The sequence below is a fragment of the Lolium rigidum genome, chromosome 5 (assembly GCF_022539505.1).
Source record: "Lolium rigidum isolate FL_2022 chromosome 5, APGP_CSIRO_Lrig_0.1, whole genome shotgun sequence".
In the NCBI taxonomy this organism is placed as follows: Eukaryota; Viridiplantae; Streptophyta; class Magnoliopsida; order Poales; family Poaceae; genus Lolium; species Lolium rigidum.
The window spans coordinates 237,196,149-237,211,236 of NC_061512.1; the positions used below are offsets into that span (position 1 = coordinate 237,196,149).

Here is a 15,088-nt window from a genome sequence, read left to right on the forward strand (position 1 = left end):
TCTGGGTTAATAAATCTTCATCAACTTTACTCCCACACCGGCGATGACCTTTTAGGCGGTGTCTCGGAGTTGATGGCAACATATGTTGATCGGTCCTTCAGATCGTCAGTTCGGTCTTCTCGTCGTTTTTCAGATCTTGCGAGATCTTGTTATTCGCGAGGACACTGGCTGTCGAGGCAAGGTGGTTCTTCTGGAGCGAAGATATTGGTCCGGAGGTGATGGATATGTTGTTCTTCTCCGACTTCGTCGATAAGAGGCGGCGTATCTTGGTCCAAGACAGCACGGGGACATCCCCCGGTCGACGTGACACAACGATATGTGTCTCGCTGCTTGCAGCAGGCCTGTTCATCGATTCACAAAGCCTTATTGGTGATGGTGCTTTTTTGGATCTTGCGATGGTGGAGACTCGACATCTGTTCTTTTGTCCGCCTCGGCGGCGGCTGGCTACGGTGGTTGCAGGAAACTCTAGGGATCACTTTGTATTTTTTGATCTTTTATGATTTTATCTGTAAATTCAGGATAATCATTTTTTTTTTGTATTTTAGTTTCCATATGCGTTTTCATGTAACTTGATTTTCAATTAATAAAATATGTGGTTGCTCTAAAAAAAAGTTGAATATAAGGGCATGTACAATGGTCTTATCTTAGTTTTATCTTAGGAATTCCACATAAGATAATTATTGAGTTGGAGGAGAGAGAAACAAAAAAAGATCTTTGTCTTCTCTTGGCTAAGAGATCATCTCTTAGCACAATATGTCTCACCATATTTTTAGGAATACATGAGGCTAAAGATAAGACTAAAAAATAATCCATTGTATACCATGTTTTATTGTCATATCAAAAGGCATAAGATAAGACCATCTTATCAACCATTGTACATGCCCTAAACAGATTCAGTCAACATCTTGTTGTGCCATAGTTAATTTGGATTGGAGTAATATGTCGCAGGACCAGCTGCGGGATGGGAGGCGAGCGCTGAACAAACCAAGAAGCGACTCGCTGGGCACCGTAAAGAGAAGATTTTCAATATAATAAAGAAGAAAAACGATTAAAAAGGAAAGAGTTCCGGGAAACCCTAGACGTCCTGCTTCTGCTTCTTCCCAATCTGAACCGCGCCGCCGCCGTCGCTCCCCTAGAGAGTGAGAGTGAGAGAGAGAAGGAGAAGGGGCTATGGCCGGCGAACGCCGCGTCCGTCGCATGATTGTCGATGGTCTCGACCACATGGATCGAAGACCCGAAGGCATCCAACACAACAAGTCCGTTGCGCTGGATCACATCCACGATTACTACAAGAAGGCGCTCGATCGACTCCCGCCGGAGCTGATCCCGAGCCTCCTCGAGGCCGGCTTCTGCTTCGGCTTCCTCGACCCTGTGTCCAACATCATCTCCAGCACCGTCTCCCACGAGCTTGGCAAAGGGAAGAAGGGGAAGAGACCACGACGGGCCACCAGCAGCACCAAGAAGAGCACTATCGAAGCTGAGAACCGACGGACCAGGTACAAGACCATCTCCCAGATCATAGAGTCGAGCAAAGACTTCTCCATGGCACCCAATCGATCCAAGTCGGAGGGCGCTGGCATCGCGGTACGGTCATTACGCGGTCTCGCCACATTCCTCACCTCCTACTTCCGCTACCTCACAATCCAGGACGCGCTGCGCTATTTGCGTCTGTCAAAGGCAGACCTTCTAGTTGCCGTGCATCTCATCCAGGAGGATTATTGTTCCACATACACCTTCACCATCCACGACATGACGGCCAAAATCGCTCTCGGCTGTGCTGCCACCTCCGCAATGCATCCCGGGGTCCCTGCATTTGTGTGTACATCGCTTTTGCTGGCTTCCCATGTGGACGAGGTCTCCAACCTTCTGCCGACGAAGGGCTGCATCGGCCATTCCACTATAAAGAGACTCTCTGAGCTATTCACCTTAACCAATGATATGATAGATGACGATCCACGGAGGCCTATGCAGCATGCCATCTCAAGGATGCAACGATGCAGGAAAAAGAAGACTACAGTCGTACCAGCTGGGCTGGACTATTCTCTCAAGCTATTGCTCCTGGATAAAATCCATGTGCTGTACCTCAAGGCGATTTCCCGCATTCCAAGGCATGAATTGTGTTCGCGCCACCACCGTGGCCTCCTCAAGGCTGGCCACTGCTACGGGCCTTTTGATCCCGTCACCAACATAATCCTCAGCACCATTTGGTATGACACCGTGTTTCCTGCTGAGCGAGAGTTCGAGGTCCAAATGATCTCCACAAAGAAGCTTGCGCGTATCGAGTGCCTCTCCCTCGAAGGTCTTGTTGCCTATGTCTGTGCCCTCTTTCCTGCCCTTTCTACATATCAAGCTATGAGGTACCTGCTTATCAACAATGTCCAACTTGATATGGTCATTATGAGGGCAAAAGAAGATGGTCATGATCAGCGATTCCCCTTTTCTCAGTCTGAGGCCTTTGATGACGCCTCTCTTGCAGCATGTCATCCCAGCCCCACCAAGTTAGTAGAATTTGCAACAACAGTAATGCCAGTGATGGGAGAAACCCTGCGTTCAACGCTTAAGGTTAACCGGATGCTCTCCTCCAGTGATGTTTGTGCCATATCTGAAACTTTATCACAAAAGTTTCCGCCTAGTAAATCTCCGAAGCTGGTTCCAGATTTGAACATGCACGCCTCCAATATTATCGCAGGCAAACGTATGAAATTTAAGGCTTTCCAGAGTGCAATTGTCAAAAGGGTTAAAGCTGCATTGCTCAGATATGCACAACGAGTGGTGAGTTTATTTTTTGGTCCTGTTACTTGTTCTCTTAGCAGTACCTCTGATAATACCTCTGCTGATTTTGTCCTTATCTGAATATAGGGACAGGAATATGAACTTCATGTTATCTGTGATGTAAACGCTGAAATACCTGAGCATGGTATATGCTACATCCCGGGCGACTACAAATACCCATTTTCTCACGTGAACATCTTGGCAAAACGAAAAGGTTCACAGATTGCTGATGCTGATGCAGTTCCCACACTCTTCTTCATTGAGTGTAGCAACATTGATGAAGACATGGCATCTTTGTGCTGCCCTATATTAGAGCCATCAAAAGATGCTGGTATGCTCTCTCTTAAATTCAGATCTAGATATATCATTCTTCCTCACATGGCTACTAGCTTATTTATCATAATCCTTTGAAAGGATGCTTACCTGCTACAGAATACAGAAAATCCGAACAAATGTATTTGACTTGTTATGTCCCTGATTAGCATCCAAAGATCGGTGACAGATACCTAGACAATCCATACTTATTCCACAGTATGTGAATCTTGTTGCCCATAATCATACTAGAATCAGTTTGATAGATGCTGTGAAGGAGTTTGTTGTGAACGTACTGTCGCAAATTATGTTGATCTTTTGACAAATGTCCCATATATGTAGGATAAAGTTTCTTGACATCTGACATGGGTGTATTTTCAGGGAGTTCACTTGTTAAGTTTACTATAGTGATGATGAAAAAAATAGATTACACCTTTTTATCAGAAAAAAACTAGTCTGCAATATTATTTGTATAATGTAGTTACATGATTGTTGATTTATCGATAACACGGGTATTACCACCAACATAGCTTGTGTTCTAATTGCCCAGCCAATTGCCAGTTTACCATCACCTCCTGTCCCTTTTGCCATCCTCTCTAATCTAAACAGGGATCTTTCCAGTTTGTTGTGATCACTGCAGTCAGATGCTTAGCTAGGAATGAGATGCAGGAAAGCAAAATCACCTCAAGCTACTCAAGGTGCAGGAGGCTGTTTGATGTGCAATCTCCATTCTCATGTCCCTCTCTGTTCTAGTTCTATCTCCTTCGCCTCTCACCATCCACCTCTTCCTGATTCTTCGCATTGCTCGCAAACCTGGCTGGTATCTGAACTGCTCCAGCCCAATTCCTTGTATCCTCCTGGCTGATTCGTTAAGAGGATTATTGGAAGTATGTCTGACACGTGTTGCTGCGTATCTGAAATGTGCCAAGGATGCGAAAATTTGGATGCATACCGGTCAACACTAAGTGATGTTCTGGCTATCATCATGTAATCATATTAGGTATATCCCTATCAAAGGAGCAACAGCAATAGTCCTACCTGTGTCTCTGCATCCCCAAGGGAACACAGATAGAAATACTGACTGATTACCCTCATGACCTCATTCTTGCTACTTCAGTAGTATGCCATATGCAATGCTATATGCCACTCTTAATGATTAATGTATTATGCATACATGCCCTCTGTCCTAAGTGGTTCTTGATCCTGCACAAATCAGAGATTCCTATATGACTGGCGATGGTTGCGTACTGTCATGTCCTAATATGAACATTTGTGCAGTTGATGCTTTTTTATTGTTATAATTACTCATCAGTATTGAAGTGTTATACATGTTAAGTTGACATGATATCTTTTGTTTTGCTTTTGAGAAAAGGCCGCTGCTTTCACTGTGAGTGCGAAGGGATCAAGATTATCCATCCACCTTCAGAAACATACCATGGGCGCTGCACGGAATTCGAGGATATGGCTAGTGGAAAAAATCCAGTGTCCAACGAAGAACTTATTAGTCAAGGGAAGTACGGGACTCTGTTTATAGATACAATGGAAGATGACTGTGTCTATTTTGATTCTGCATGGGATGGTGACTTCGCTGTATCCATTAACGAGATGGAGCGAGATAGGGATGAAGAGGAAGTTTTCTCTTGGTTAGAAAAGAAGACGCAAGAGTTAAAGGCTTACAATAAGGGTCTCTTTGTTAATAGTTAACTGTTTCTTGTGCTGTTTGCCTTTTATTATGTGTGAAGGTTTTTTTTCCAATAATATTATGTATGGATCTTGAAGTTTGTTGGACCATATACGCCTGATGGTTCTTTTTCCTGGTCACTACTAGTTTACAGGACACTTATGTTGGATGCTTGTAGATCTTGTAATTATATTTATTTATCTGGTTCTGTTACTTAGTTGCATTTCAAGAATTGTATTAGTAATATTTATGACGAATTTGTTTCTTCACAGAGATGTTTAGGTTCTTCCATTACAGTATAATCCTTTTTGACTATTCAGAGAAGTAGAATGTATTGAAATTGTTTCAGAATGTGCAAGGAACTAATGATCGTATGTACTACTGTACTCCCTATGCTCTTATTTATTTGCCGTATATATTTTGACTAAAGTCAACTTCTTAAACTAGGTCGAACACTGCATAAGACACAAGAAAGAAGAGGAGAATAAGAAAAGAAACCTGAAAAGGAGCTAACCTCTAGACCACACCAGCGGAACTATACTTCACCGAACTAGCATTAGTCGAAATGAATCACGCAGCTGAGACTGCACAGAAAAACATCCCTTCTAGTTCAGCAATCACTCTATCCAAGAAGAACCAGAAGGTCACAACGTGATAATTTTAATCCTATGGATATGTCCAGCATCCTTAAAATTCCTCTGAATGAGAATATGGATGAAGATTTCATAGCATGGCACATCACCAAGTGGTACTCCTCGGTGCGATCTGCGTACTATGCCGAATGGAACCATGTCACTCTCAACATCATTACAATCATGGAGTATTTTTTTTCTCTGCTGCGATTGTGCTCATAATCTTTATCCAGTTACCGCTTCCTTAAGGACGCGATGCCACTTGCCGGAAGAAGCATGTGCAACATAGCTCTCCCTCCGTTCCATGAAACATGTCTAAGATTTGTTAAAATTTAGATCTCTGTTCCATGAAACATGGTAAGATTTGTTAAAATTTAGATGTATCTAGCTATTATTTAATGTTTAGATGCATCTAAATTTTGATGAACCTCCAACATGTTTTGTTGAACATTATTTTCGCTCCAATGTTCTTTCTGCAAAATATACATAGTTAAGTTGACAGCTATAGTATTGCTCATTGTAATCAGATGAACGAACTATTAAGTGAAGCAACAAAACACATATCAAAGATGGAGAAGAGCCACACACGAAAAAAAAGGTATTTTTATAGAAGATAGAATGTTATTTACAAGAACCTGAGAACGCCTGCAAACAGGGTTTCAGCGAACACCACACACCCAACCTATCGACTACTCTCTCGCTGCAAGGTTGCACCCTCCTTCACCTGCCCTACGCCATAAACTGAACTCATCCAGCATGCTAACTCACCACGACTGCGGCCAGCAATTTGTTGGAAGACATGCCAAGGAATCTTGCTCCTCCTGTTGAACAGCACATGCGATCTGGGCCACCAATCCTCGATGCTGTCCGTCACCACGGCCCACGGGCGCTGCTGTGCTCACTCCTGCTGCCCATAGGCAACCATACAAGACCTCCCTCGTGTTTACACGAGGAACCAACACATGCACAATTGTATCCTCCCCCTGTAAACACGTGAAGCAGGCTGACATGCTGTCTTGCAGGCCATACCTATGCCATCTATCAGAGGTCCAAACACGATGTTGCACCGCAAGCCATAGGAAAACTTTACACTCCAGAGGTGCTCCTGACTTCCAGATGCAATTCATAGGTGCAAATCTGATACTGCCCTGACAAAGCCACCTGCAGGTAGAGCTTGCTGTGTAGCTGCTGCTCCTCGAAGCCGGCCAGAGGAAGGAATCCACCTCTGGGTCTTTCTCTGAATTCCATGCACCACCAGTCAGTGCTGCATGCACTGAATTGCTCCGGTTTCTTATCAACCAGCTCTGAGGTTTGTGGTGTAACATCTGCAACAGGTGTACCTCCATGACCAGATATGATAGTACCACCCTATACGGCATACAAAAGTGAAAAGGTCAGCAATGACAACTCACAGGGAAGTACCAAAAATCTGCCTTCCGCTTAAAATTTCAAACAGATTATACGAGTTAGCTGCACATTGAAATGTTTGGATGAAGAAAGGAACCTCCTTATTTCTGAGTGCCAAACGTCTGGGAGGACGATCAGACAGCCCTTGTGATGGAATAGCAAAAGATTTACCCTACCCAATCTTCAGCTCAAAATCATGAAGAACACCTGAGATAAATAATTTAAGTAAGTAGAAGCAGGAATAGAAGTAGTACTTCAAAAGCACAAAAGACACAATCATGAACATTATCGGAAGATGATATAAACAAAACAGGAAATTAAAACAATGGAATGACAGTGTCTTATGAATTGACAGAGGCCCGAGAGGCCAGCAATGTCACCACATGAATCAATGTAAAATCATCTATGTCTGAACAGATTGTAAGTTTGAAATAAGTTCAGCACAGTAGATGAGTCTTATTTTGTGCCTTGTCAAAATGAGGTGAGTTGAAGCCAAGTATCAACAGCAATATATCCTAATTAGATCTAAGGAAATCTTACCACCAGCTCCCAAAGATTACTCAAGACCCAGCGTTCACCTTCTAGATTATGTTGCTGCAATGCATGAACTTTCCCAGCCAATGTTTGCAATCCACGCAAGGCCTTCAAGAATAAGAAATGTGGTAGTAAAACAGGACAGCTTAGTACTAACAACTTATTATTATACCAGCATTTTATTAGATATCAAACCTTCAAAAGTACTTAGTAACAAATTATTCCATTGAAATTGATGCTTTTGTGCCAATAAAACTGAGAACTCATTGCCTTGCATTTCTGAAAAATATGGCGATAGTGCATAGCATTCAACCAGAAAATCCAATGTTTAGAAATGCCAGTGTAACCTTTTCCTTTTCTTCTGTGAGCAGTAACAACCAGATGGACCTGTACTGCAGTAACATAGTACCAGGGTCCCACGCATAAGAAGCATGATATCTGACTTGGTGCAAGAATTGAACTTGATGTGGCACAATGTCCGATTCCCAGTATACGCAGACGTTTTCAGTGCAGAATGGCAGCCATTCACAATCACTGAAACCTATAGAACCTGAGCCAGCATATCTGAAACTTCTAACAGACAGATGTTGTATGAACTTGATGTATCTTGATACATAAGCATCAGCATTAACTGGGAATGCTAATTCTGAAGAACTAACACTAGTACCCTGAGGCATGTATGCTAGATGTCCATCTTTGAAGTCACCCCCGTTCAGCAACATCTCAACCATTGAAAGAAAATCCACAGCATGCTTCTGTTTTGACACTTACACTGCTGGTGTTGCCCATAGGGATTGCATGAATAGCTTAGAAAATAAATGATTTGTCCTGCTATTGCCACCGTTTGACAGGAATGATGCTTGCCTTTAGAACATGGAACAGCTAGAACAAGTACAGCTGCTGCATTCACTTTTGTCCATCCCAAACCAATGAAGTAGCACATGCATGATAACGGAAGCAAAAATGGGGTTGCCTCTTGCACCAAAATTCACAGAAAATACATATACCATCTCAGGATTGTAGACATATGTGCACTGCAATTTTGCAGCAGCAATCGTAAACTGGACCTGGTTGCTAATGCCATCTCATCATCTTGCTGCTGCTAAAGAGCATAATCCAACACATCAATAGTGTAGTACAAACAACCACTGGTTTGCCCAGTTTTCAGTGCCTTGCTGAAACACGTGAGAAGCTGTTCAATGAATGCATTCTCGGATGCCTTGTGGAAAGGCTTGGCAAGCTGTTCATCCATGCAATTTAGACAAGAATTGTCTTCTTCATAAATATCATATACAGGCATTTCCTTGCACACACTGGAGGTATCTGGCGCAGTCGTTGGCAGTTGCAGCATGTGAACAGACAGTGATTAATAACCAACTCTATTGTTGGCTTTAGAACAAGGAACTGGAGCCAGACCTGCTGCTTGTGCTGCTACAGACGGCTGAGGCGTGGTACCAACATTTTCCGCTACTGAAGGCAACATTGGTGGAGTAACCTGCTCAGCTGAAGAATCTCCCCGTAGCACATAGTAGCTATGCTCAGTACCATCTGCTAGGAACACATTTTGGCGATTGAGATTGTGAAAACCATATTGTTCTGGGATTTCACCGTACACATGTGGAGTAACACATGCAGTAGTTGATGCACCAATATGGGAGCTACAAGAGCTCACTGACAAGCTTGCTGCTGCACAGAACATTGAGGGAGCAGATGCAGCCATCGTCGTGCTTCCGGATGATGATGTCAAACCAACCGATGGTGTCGGGGCAGTAGTGGTGTTTGACGCGGACAAAGGTACCTTGGAAGTGGTCAGAGAAGATAGCCTGTCCTTCAGTTTGGAGACCTCGCCTTGCAGCGAATCAAACGAACGCTGTGATTTAGCTTGATGCTCATCCAATCGTCGCTTGACGTTGAGGACCACACGAGGTATATCCTCACTGACGGCAGCTTCCGGGCGAGCCTGCGCTTCTGCTGATGGTGGTTTTAGGAGCAGTGGTAGCTGCAGATGAGACGACAGTGTTGCCGAACACATGCACATGCGATGTTGATCCAAGCGAGGCTGGACCAGGGAAGAGACCTGTGCTGGACACAGTGGACGAGGTGGCACCTGAGAAGAGGCCTGGTGTAGACGCAACAGACGAGGTGGCATTGGTAGACAGAGGGAGGGCGGCGTCGGACTGTGGATGCTGGAAAGGAGGCCAATTTGGCTCAACATTGGTGGGGACTGGGGTCGCCTCGCTCGTCGGGCAACAGGATACGGAGGGGAACAGACCGGACACAGTAGAAGAGGAGGTGGCTCAGCAAAGACAGGGAAAGGGTGGTGGTAGGTGGCGGCAGAGGGGAAGGTGGAGGGGGCATACGCTGGAGCAGAGGAAGGTAGCAGACGCTGGTGCGGTGGTCGAGAAGGGGAAGGGGCAGGATCGCCATTGGAAGAAGCCGCCGGGGAGAAAAAATTTGGTCCGAGCATTGATCACTCGGATACCAATTGTCATCCCATCTGGATCTGACTAGCTGGGCTCAGCAAGAACAACAATCTGAGAAAGAATTGAGATATAAACTAGGTAAATTGCACTATAGAAATTGAAGGTAAACTGCAGTAATTGAAGAACTGGAAATAAAGGCAAGATAAAATTTAGATTTACATTTCTTGATTCATTGCAACATGATAAAATGGTAGCCTTATAAAGACATAGCCAACTTCAAGATGACATCCTAGGTGAAATGCCAATACTACCCTCACACACTATTAAACCACAAATAACCCCATATTACATCATTATCCTATGCCCTGAAATAAACTAAGGCACAAAGCCCCGTAGGCAACAAAGCAGGGGAAAAAGGCAGCGTTGGAAATGGCCTAAGGTGGCCCATGGCGATTCCACGGCACCGAGGATATGACACATGGCTATTTCTATCACAGCACTATATTACTGTAACAGCATCGACTCTTTGTAACAACGATAGGGAGTCTGGGCAGAACAGAGCGCATATCACATAGCAGGAAAAAGAAAAAAGGCAGCGTTGGAAATGGCCTAAGGTGGCCCATGGCGATTCCACAGCACCGAGGATATGACACATGGCTATCACAACACCACATTACTGTAACAGCATCGACTCTTTGTAAAGACGATACTGAGCTTAATTAATAATGATGGTAACCAAAAGTGCTCACCTCATGGCTTGCTGGCGGCATTTCATTTACTGGGCCTTATAGGTTGACGCAAGGCTTTGATGATGTACCACTTCCTAAGAAAATACAAGATCAAAAATGTACCAAAGGGATAACAGGATAACAGCTAAGTAAAAAATAATTTACACAGTGCTTACTTCTTTATAGCGGATGAATTTCAATGGCCTAAGTGTAATGTCACTTGCCCGTACCATCCCAAAGCCACCCTTTCCATCATCAGTTAAACAAAAGTTTTCCCCCCATGAATTTAAGAAGTGGTAGTAATTTGTTTTTCTCCTCCTTCCAGCTCCAATTAACAATATAGCATGACCAGTGTCTTTTTTATTTGCAGTGAACTTCTCTTTCTTGGGTGCCTTGTATATTTGACCTGGCTTTAAATGCCGAAATTTTTTCCCAGGGACAATCCCAGTTGTGAGAGGATGTCCATCTGCCAAAACCCGGCAGATGTCATAGAAATTCTTGTTGACTCTCACATAGTCACCAAGCTCGTGCACACTGGGCTCCTAAAATGGAAGGAAGAAGCGGTATTAAATCTGTCCTAAATGTCATATTGATCAGTTAAGAACATGGATAACTGAATTAGGAGAAAAGATATCCAAAGCTGCCTGTTTTCCTCTTCATAAAATCATACCACTAGCTACTGCATACTACTATTTTTACAGTCTTGATGCTGCTTACCATTCAAAAAAAAGACAAAATAGAAATTAAATTTGTGAATTTGCTGAAGAAGATCCAAACCTAGGTACTAATTAGTTGTGTAAGATGTTTTTCACAACTGTAAAACATGAAAGTTATCATCAAAAAGCAATTCTCGGGGCAAAAAATTGTGCTCTACCTAGTTAAGAAAGAGACATAATGGCATAGATAGAATGGAGATGTCACGATAATAAAAAGTTCACATCAATTGAATATATGTACTTTATGGATAATGAGTAACTTTAAGTTACCTCAGTTACAGCTCCAAAAAGTCCAAGTGCAATAAACAAAGACCGGATTGTCTTATAATTCCATTGATCTTCGGGTTTTTGGTTAATTCCATAATTAATTCTCAGGAACTCGTAATGATCAACAAGCTGATCAATATTTATCACTGGTTTATTATCTTCAAGTTTTTGCCCAGAAAGTATCTGCCTCATTCGCAGAGTAGCCTCAATATTAGAAGCCGTTGAATAGACAGTACACTTAGCTGCACAAAGTTAAACGAGCATTAAACATTGATAGATAAGTCTTAGGCACCAAGTCTGAAGAATCAAAGCTTGTTTGCCTTCCGTGAGGTGTCAACAGTAGCTATATTTTGTAGGCAGCTTAGCAAGTAATAGCAAGCTGCAGGCTGTCAGGACCTAAAATAAACCTCTATCTCTCTCTCTCTCTATCTATCTCTCTCATTAGCTGCAGTTGTCAGAAAATAATGGAGGGAGTTTATTAGCTGCAGTTGTCAGAAAAACCATAACTCTATCTACTTGATTGCCTGTGTGTGTGTGAGAGAGAGAGAGAGAACATAGAGGGATTTCTATCAATTGGTACCAGACCATTGTGGCGATGGCTCGCAGCCTGCTCAAGCAACACAGTGTGCCTGCAGAATTCTGGGGTGAGGCGGTCTCATAGCAAACCTAGATGCTCGGTGACAAGACAGTCGTACAAAGCTTGGCATGACAACAAGCCATCTGTGAGCTTCATCCGCACTTTTGGGTGCATTGCATTCATTAAGAGACAGGCTCGAAGGCGTACAGGGTGTTCGAACCTGGGTCGGTCAACTACATTCCAGGAGGTACGCGGCAGGATCAGGATGACTAAATATTAGGTGTTTAGTGCTAAGACTTCGAGCATGATTGACAGATAAGTCTTAGCCACCAAGTCTGAAGAATTGAAGTTTGTTTTGTCTTCCTACATAGCACTTACGTGAGGTGTGAACACTAGCTTTGTAGGCAGCTTAGCAAGTAACAGCAAGCTGCAGTCAGTGTATTAGCTGCAGTTGTCAACAGCACTATAATTCTATCTAGTTGGTTAACTGTGTGTGAGAGAGGAAACAAAGAGGGATTTCTATCAAATAAATTACAATAATGAGAACTGAGAGGAATCGCTATACGTGGCCATACGTTCTTTTTGTTGATTTTTTACATTGCCAATTGGGCACTCTCCGTTGACTTCAATATTAGCCATGGAGAAGTCAAATTCAATATCAGCCTGAAATAGTAAATGAAAGGTTAGAATCATAGTTCTTTACAACAATAAAACGTTATAAAACTTCTATTACTTTCAACAGCGACGTCTTCGCATGTTGCTTCCAAAATTCTTCCACGATATATATAGAACACTATGTGAACCAACAAAAAGTATGTATTGCAGGTTTATTAGGAGCATGAAAAAAATAGTGATACTGTTTGTTTACCTCTTCACCGCATTCACATTGTATTACTGGTAGATCGGTCAGCAGGTAGCGCCTGGGATAATTGATCCTTCTGCACTTATTGCACGTCCACGTCAACAACGAGGGATCTTTGTCCTTGAGGCTTCTGGTACCAATCTTTAGCCTGCGGGGGAGAGGTTGGGAAACACGCGGGTAATTCTTCAACTTACTCGTGATCTCGCCAAAAAGTTTCTCCGCCTCCCAGTTATTTAGCCCGCTACTTAGCTTCTGCTTTTTGGCCGGAGGACTATGTGATGTCGACGTAGCCGGAGGAGCCGCTGCTGCCTCGGCCTCAGCATCCGCCCTTCTCTTTGCAAGCTTCCTGGACTGGCGACCCATGTGGCGGGAACCGCCTATTCGCCGCCGCTGTTGGGTTGCCGGAGAGGCTGAGATGGGATACTGGGCAAGGTGTTGTCAGAGGGATACAAAGGAAGCGATGCAGCCTCAGTCCCACGTCCCTATATTGTGATTCCCTTGCTCGTTCCTGCATGGGACAAAAAAACGGGTATAAAATTTATCCTTCTTCTGGACCACTTCACCCAGTCACAACAGTGAAGAAACAAAACATCTGGTATGATTCACAGATAAAAAAGGACAGCTGATTCCTTGGATTTTACATACCCTTAAAGAATCAACTCATCACAAAATATTGTCCTCAATTCCTCATATCTACTACTTCTGCCTAAACTTTATAACACAGGTATGTTGCCCATATAAAAAATCGATGTACAGCATTACAGGTTCAAGAACCACCAGAATGCACATAAATCAGAGAACCGAGACAAAAGCTTACAATAAAAGCTACTTCCACAAATGTTATAAACAGGATACATAGCAGCAACATAGTTAACGTGCAATTGACAAGAGAAAGCAATTTCTGGTCCAGTTTGCCATTATTAGCAAAAAAAAGCATCATAATTCTCTAGATATGGTGCTCTCTTAATACAACCAATACCAGCCGTTTCATCACAGGGTGATTCTCATTTTATGTTGCAAATACAAGGGACCAACCAATGGGGAACAGAAGAGAAAACATTAGGCTAGGAGACTAAAAGTTGTCTGCCAGTTGCACTAGAAAGCAAGTTTGTCGGTGCAAGTATGCATAATGTGTTATAGACTACTTAACAACACTCGTAGGCAAAATACAAGTACGGTTGGGCAATGCACCAGTGCATATAATATGTTGCAGGAATTTTCACATAAAAAATAGACAATTTGACAACGCTGTTAGGCAATTCATAGGCACTAGTCCACATTGACAGAATGACAGGCAAGTTAGGAGTACGGCAGTCAGGCACTAGCTAAAGTGATTATAGATGTCCCCTACGGGTTTGCATAAGTAGGCTCCTATCAGATCTGATAATGTATCAGCATCAGACCCCATCTCTGATGGTTGCCACACAAAACTTGTTCATGCAATCAAATGCAAGTTTCAAAATGGTATGTGATATGGAATTTCGCAAGGCAAATTGGATCACTGAATCGGGACATAAGAAATATATATAAATCTTGTTAACAAATTTGCTGATAGATGGCAATTGACAAGGCATATGACATCTGGCCACAGTAATGTTCTTACTGATACTCGGTTATAAAGTTTGGCAAACATTCTACACGATCACGAATGTGTCCTCTTGCCTGTTGTCGTGGGAAACCACTCACACACCCAAGACAGAAACCCTAACCCCAGGCAAAACTCTAGACCTTAGACTATGATGAAAGGACAGATGAGCCAACTTGATATTTTTTTTGGCATGAAATCAAGTACAGACCATAAAAAGAAGAAGCCCCAGCCCCTTCACCCGCGCGTGAATTCCCCATCCGGATTCAGTTTGGGACGCTCGGGGCTGGATTCTCTGGCTCGCTGCAGAAGCCCCCCGCCCCCCAACCCCCCAGACGCACACCACCGCAGAACGCAGAAGCCACAAATCAGCCCGAGCCCACGCCCAACTCCTCCCCTCAAGATTGGGTTCCTGCATCTACACCAACAAATCTGCCAATCTGGGAACGGGGGATCTCACCGTGTGCCCGTCGCCTCCTCCCCTGTAGAGAGGGTCCGCTGCGCCGCAACTCTCTTCCCCGCCGACGTTTGCCTCTCCGCGAGCAAAATGGAGGAAACGCCTCCGACGAGTCACCTGTGCTGCGAGCTCGGA

General features: G+C 43.6%; 2 protein-coding genes across 2 annotated transcripts; one reads left to right on the top strand and one right to left on the bottom strand.

The window, feature by feature from the left end:
* Positions 1–1,080: 1,080 nt before the first annotated feature.
* Positions 1,081–4,978, top strand: LOC124655177. Its single transcript, XM_047194122.1, has 3 exons — positions 1,081–2,772; positions 2,860–3,103; positions 4,457–4,978. Exons 1-3 carry the CDS (start codon positions 1,171–1,173, stop codon positions 4,786–4,788), a joined length of 2,178 nt encoding a protein of 725 aa, XP_047050078.1. The 5' UTR covers positions 1,081–1,170; the 3' UTR covers positions 4,789–4,978.
* A 2,884-nt stretch (positions 4,979–7,862) lies between these two features.
* On the bottom strand, positions 7,863–15,088 carry LOC124651174. Its single transcript, XM_047190306.1, has 7 exons — positions 14,957–15,088; positions 12,918–13,419; positions 12,625–12,712; positions 11,476–11,714; positions 10,666–11,031; positions 10,511–10,584; positions 7,863–9,872 (listed from the first exon to the last, which is right to left on the bottom strand). The coding sequence occupies exons 2-6, from the start codon at positions 13,272–13,274 to the stop codon at positions 10,537–10,539; spliced, it is 1,098 nt and encodes a 365-aa protein (XP_047046262.1). The 5' UTR covers positions 13,275–13,419; positions 14,957–15,088; the 3' UTR covers positions 7,863–9,872; positions 10,511–10,536.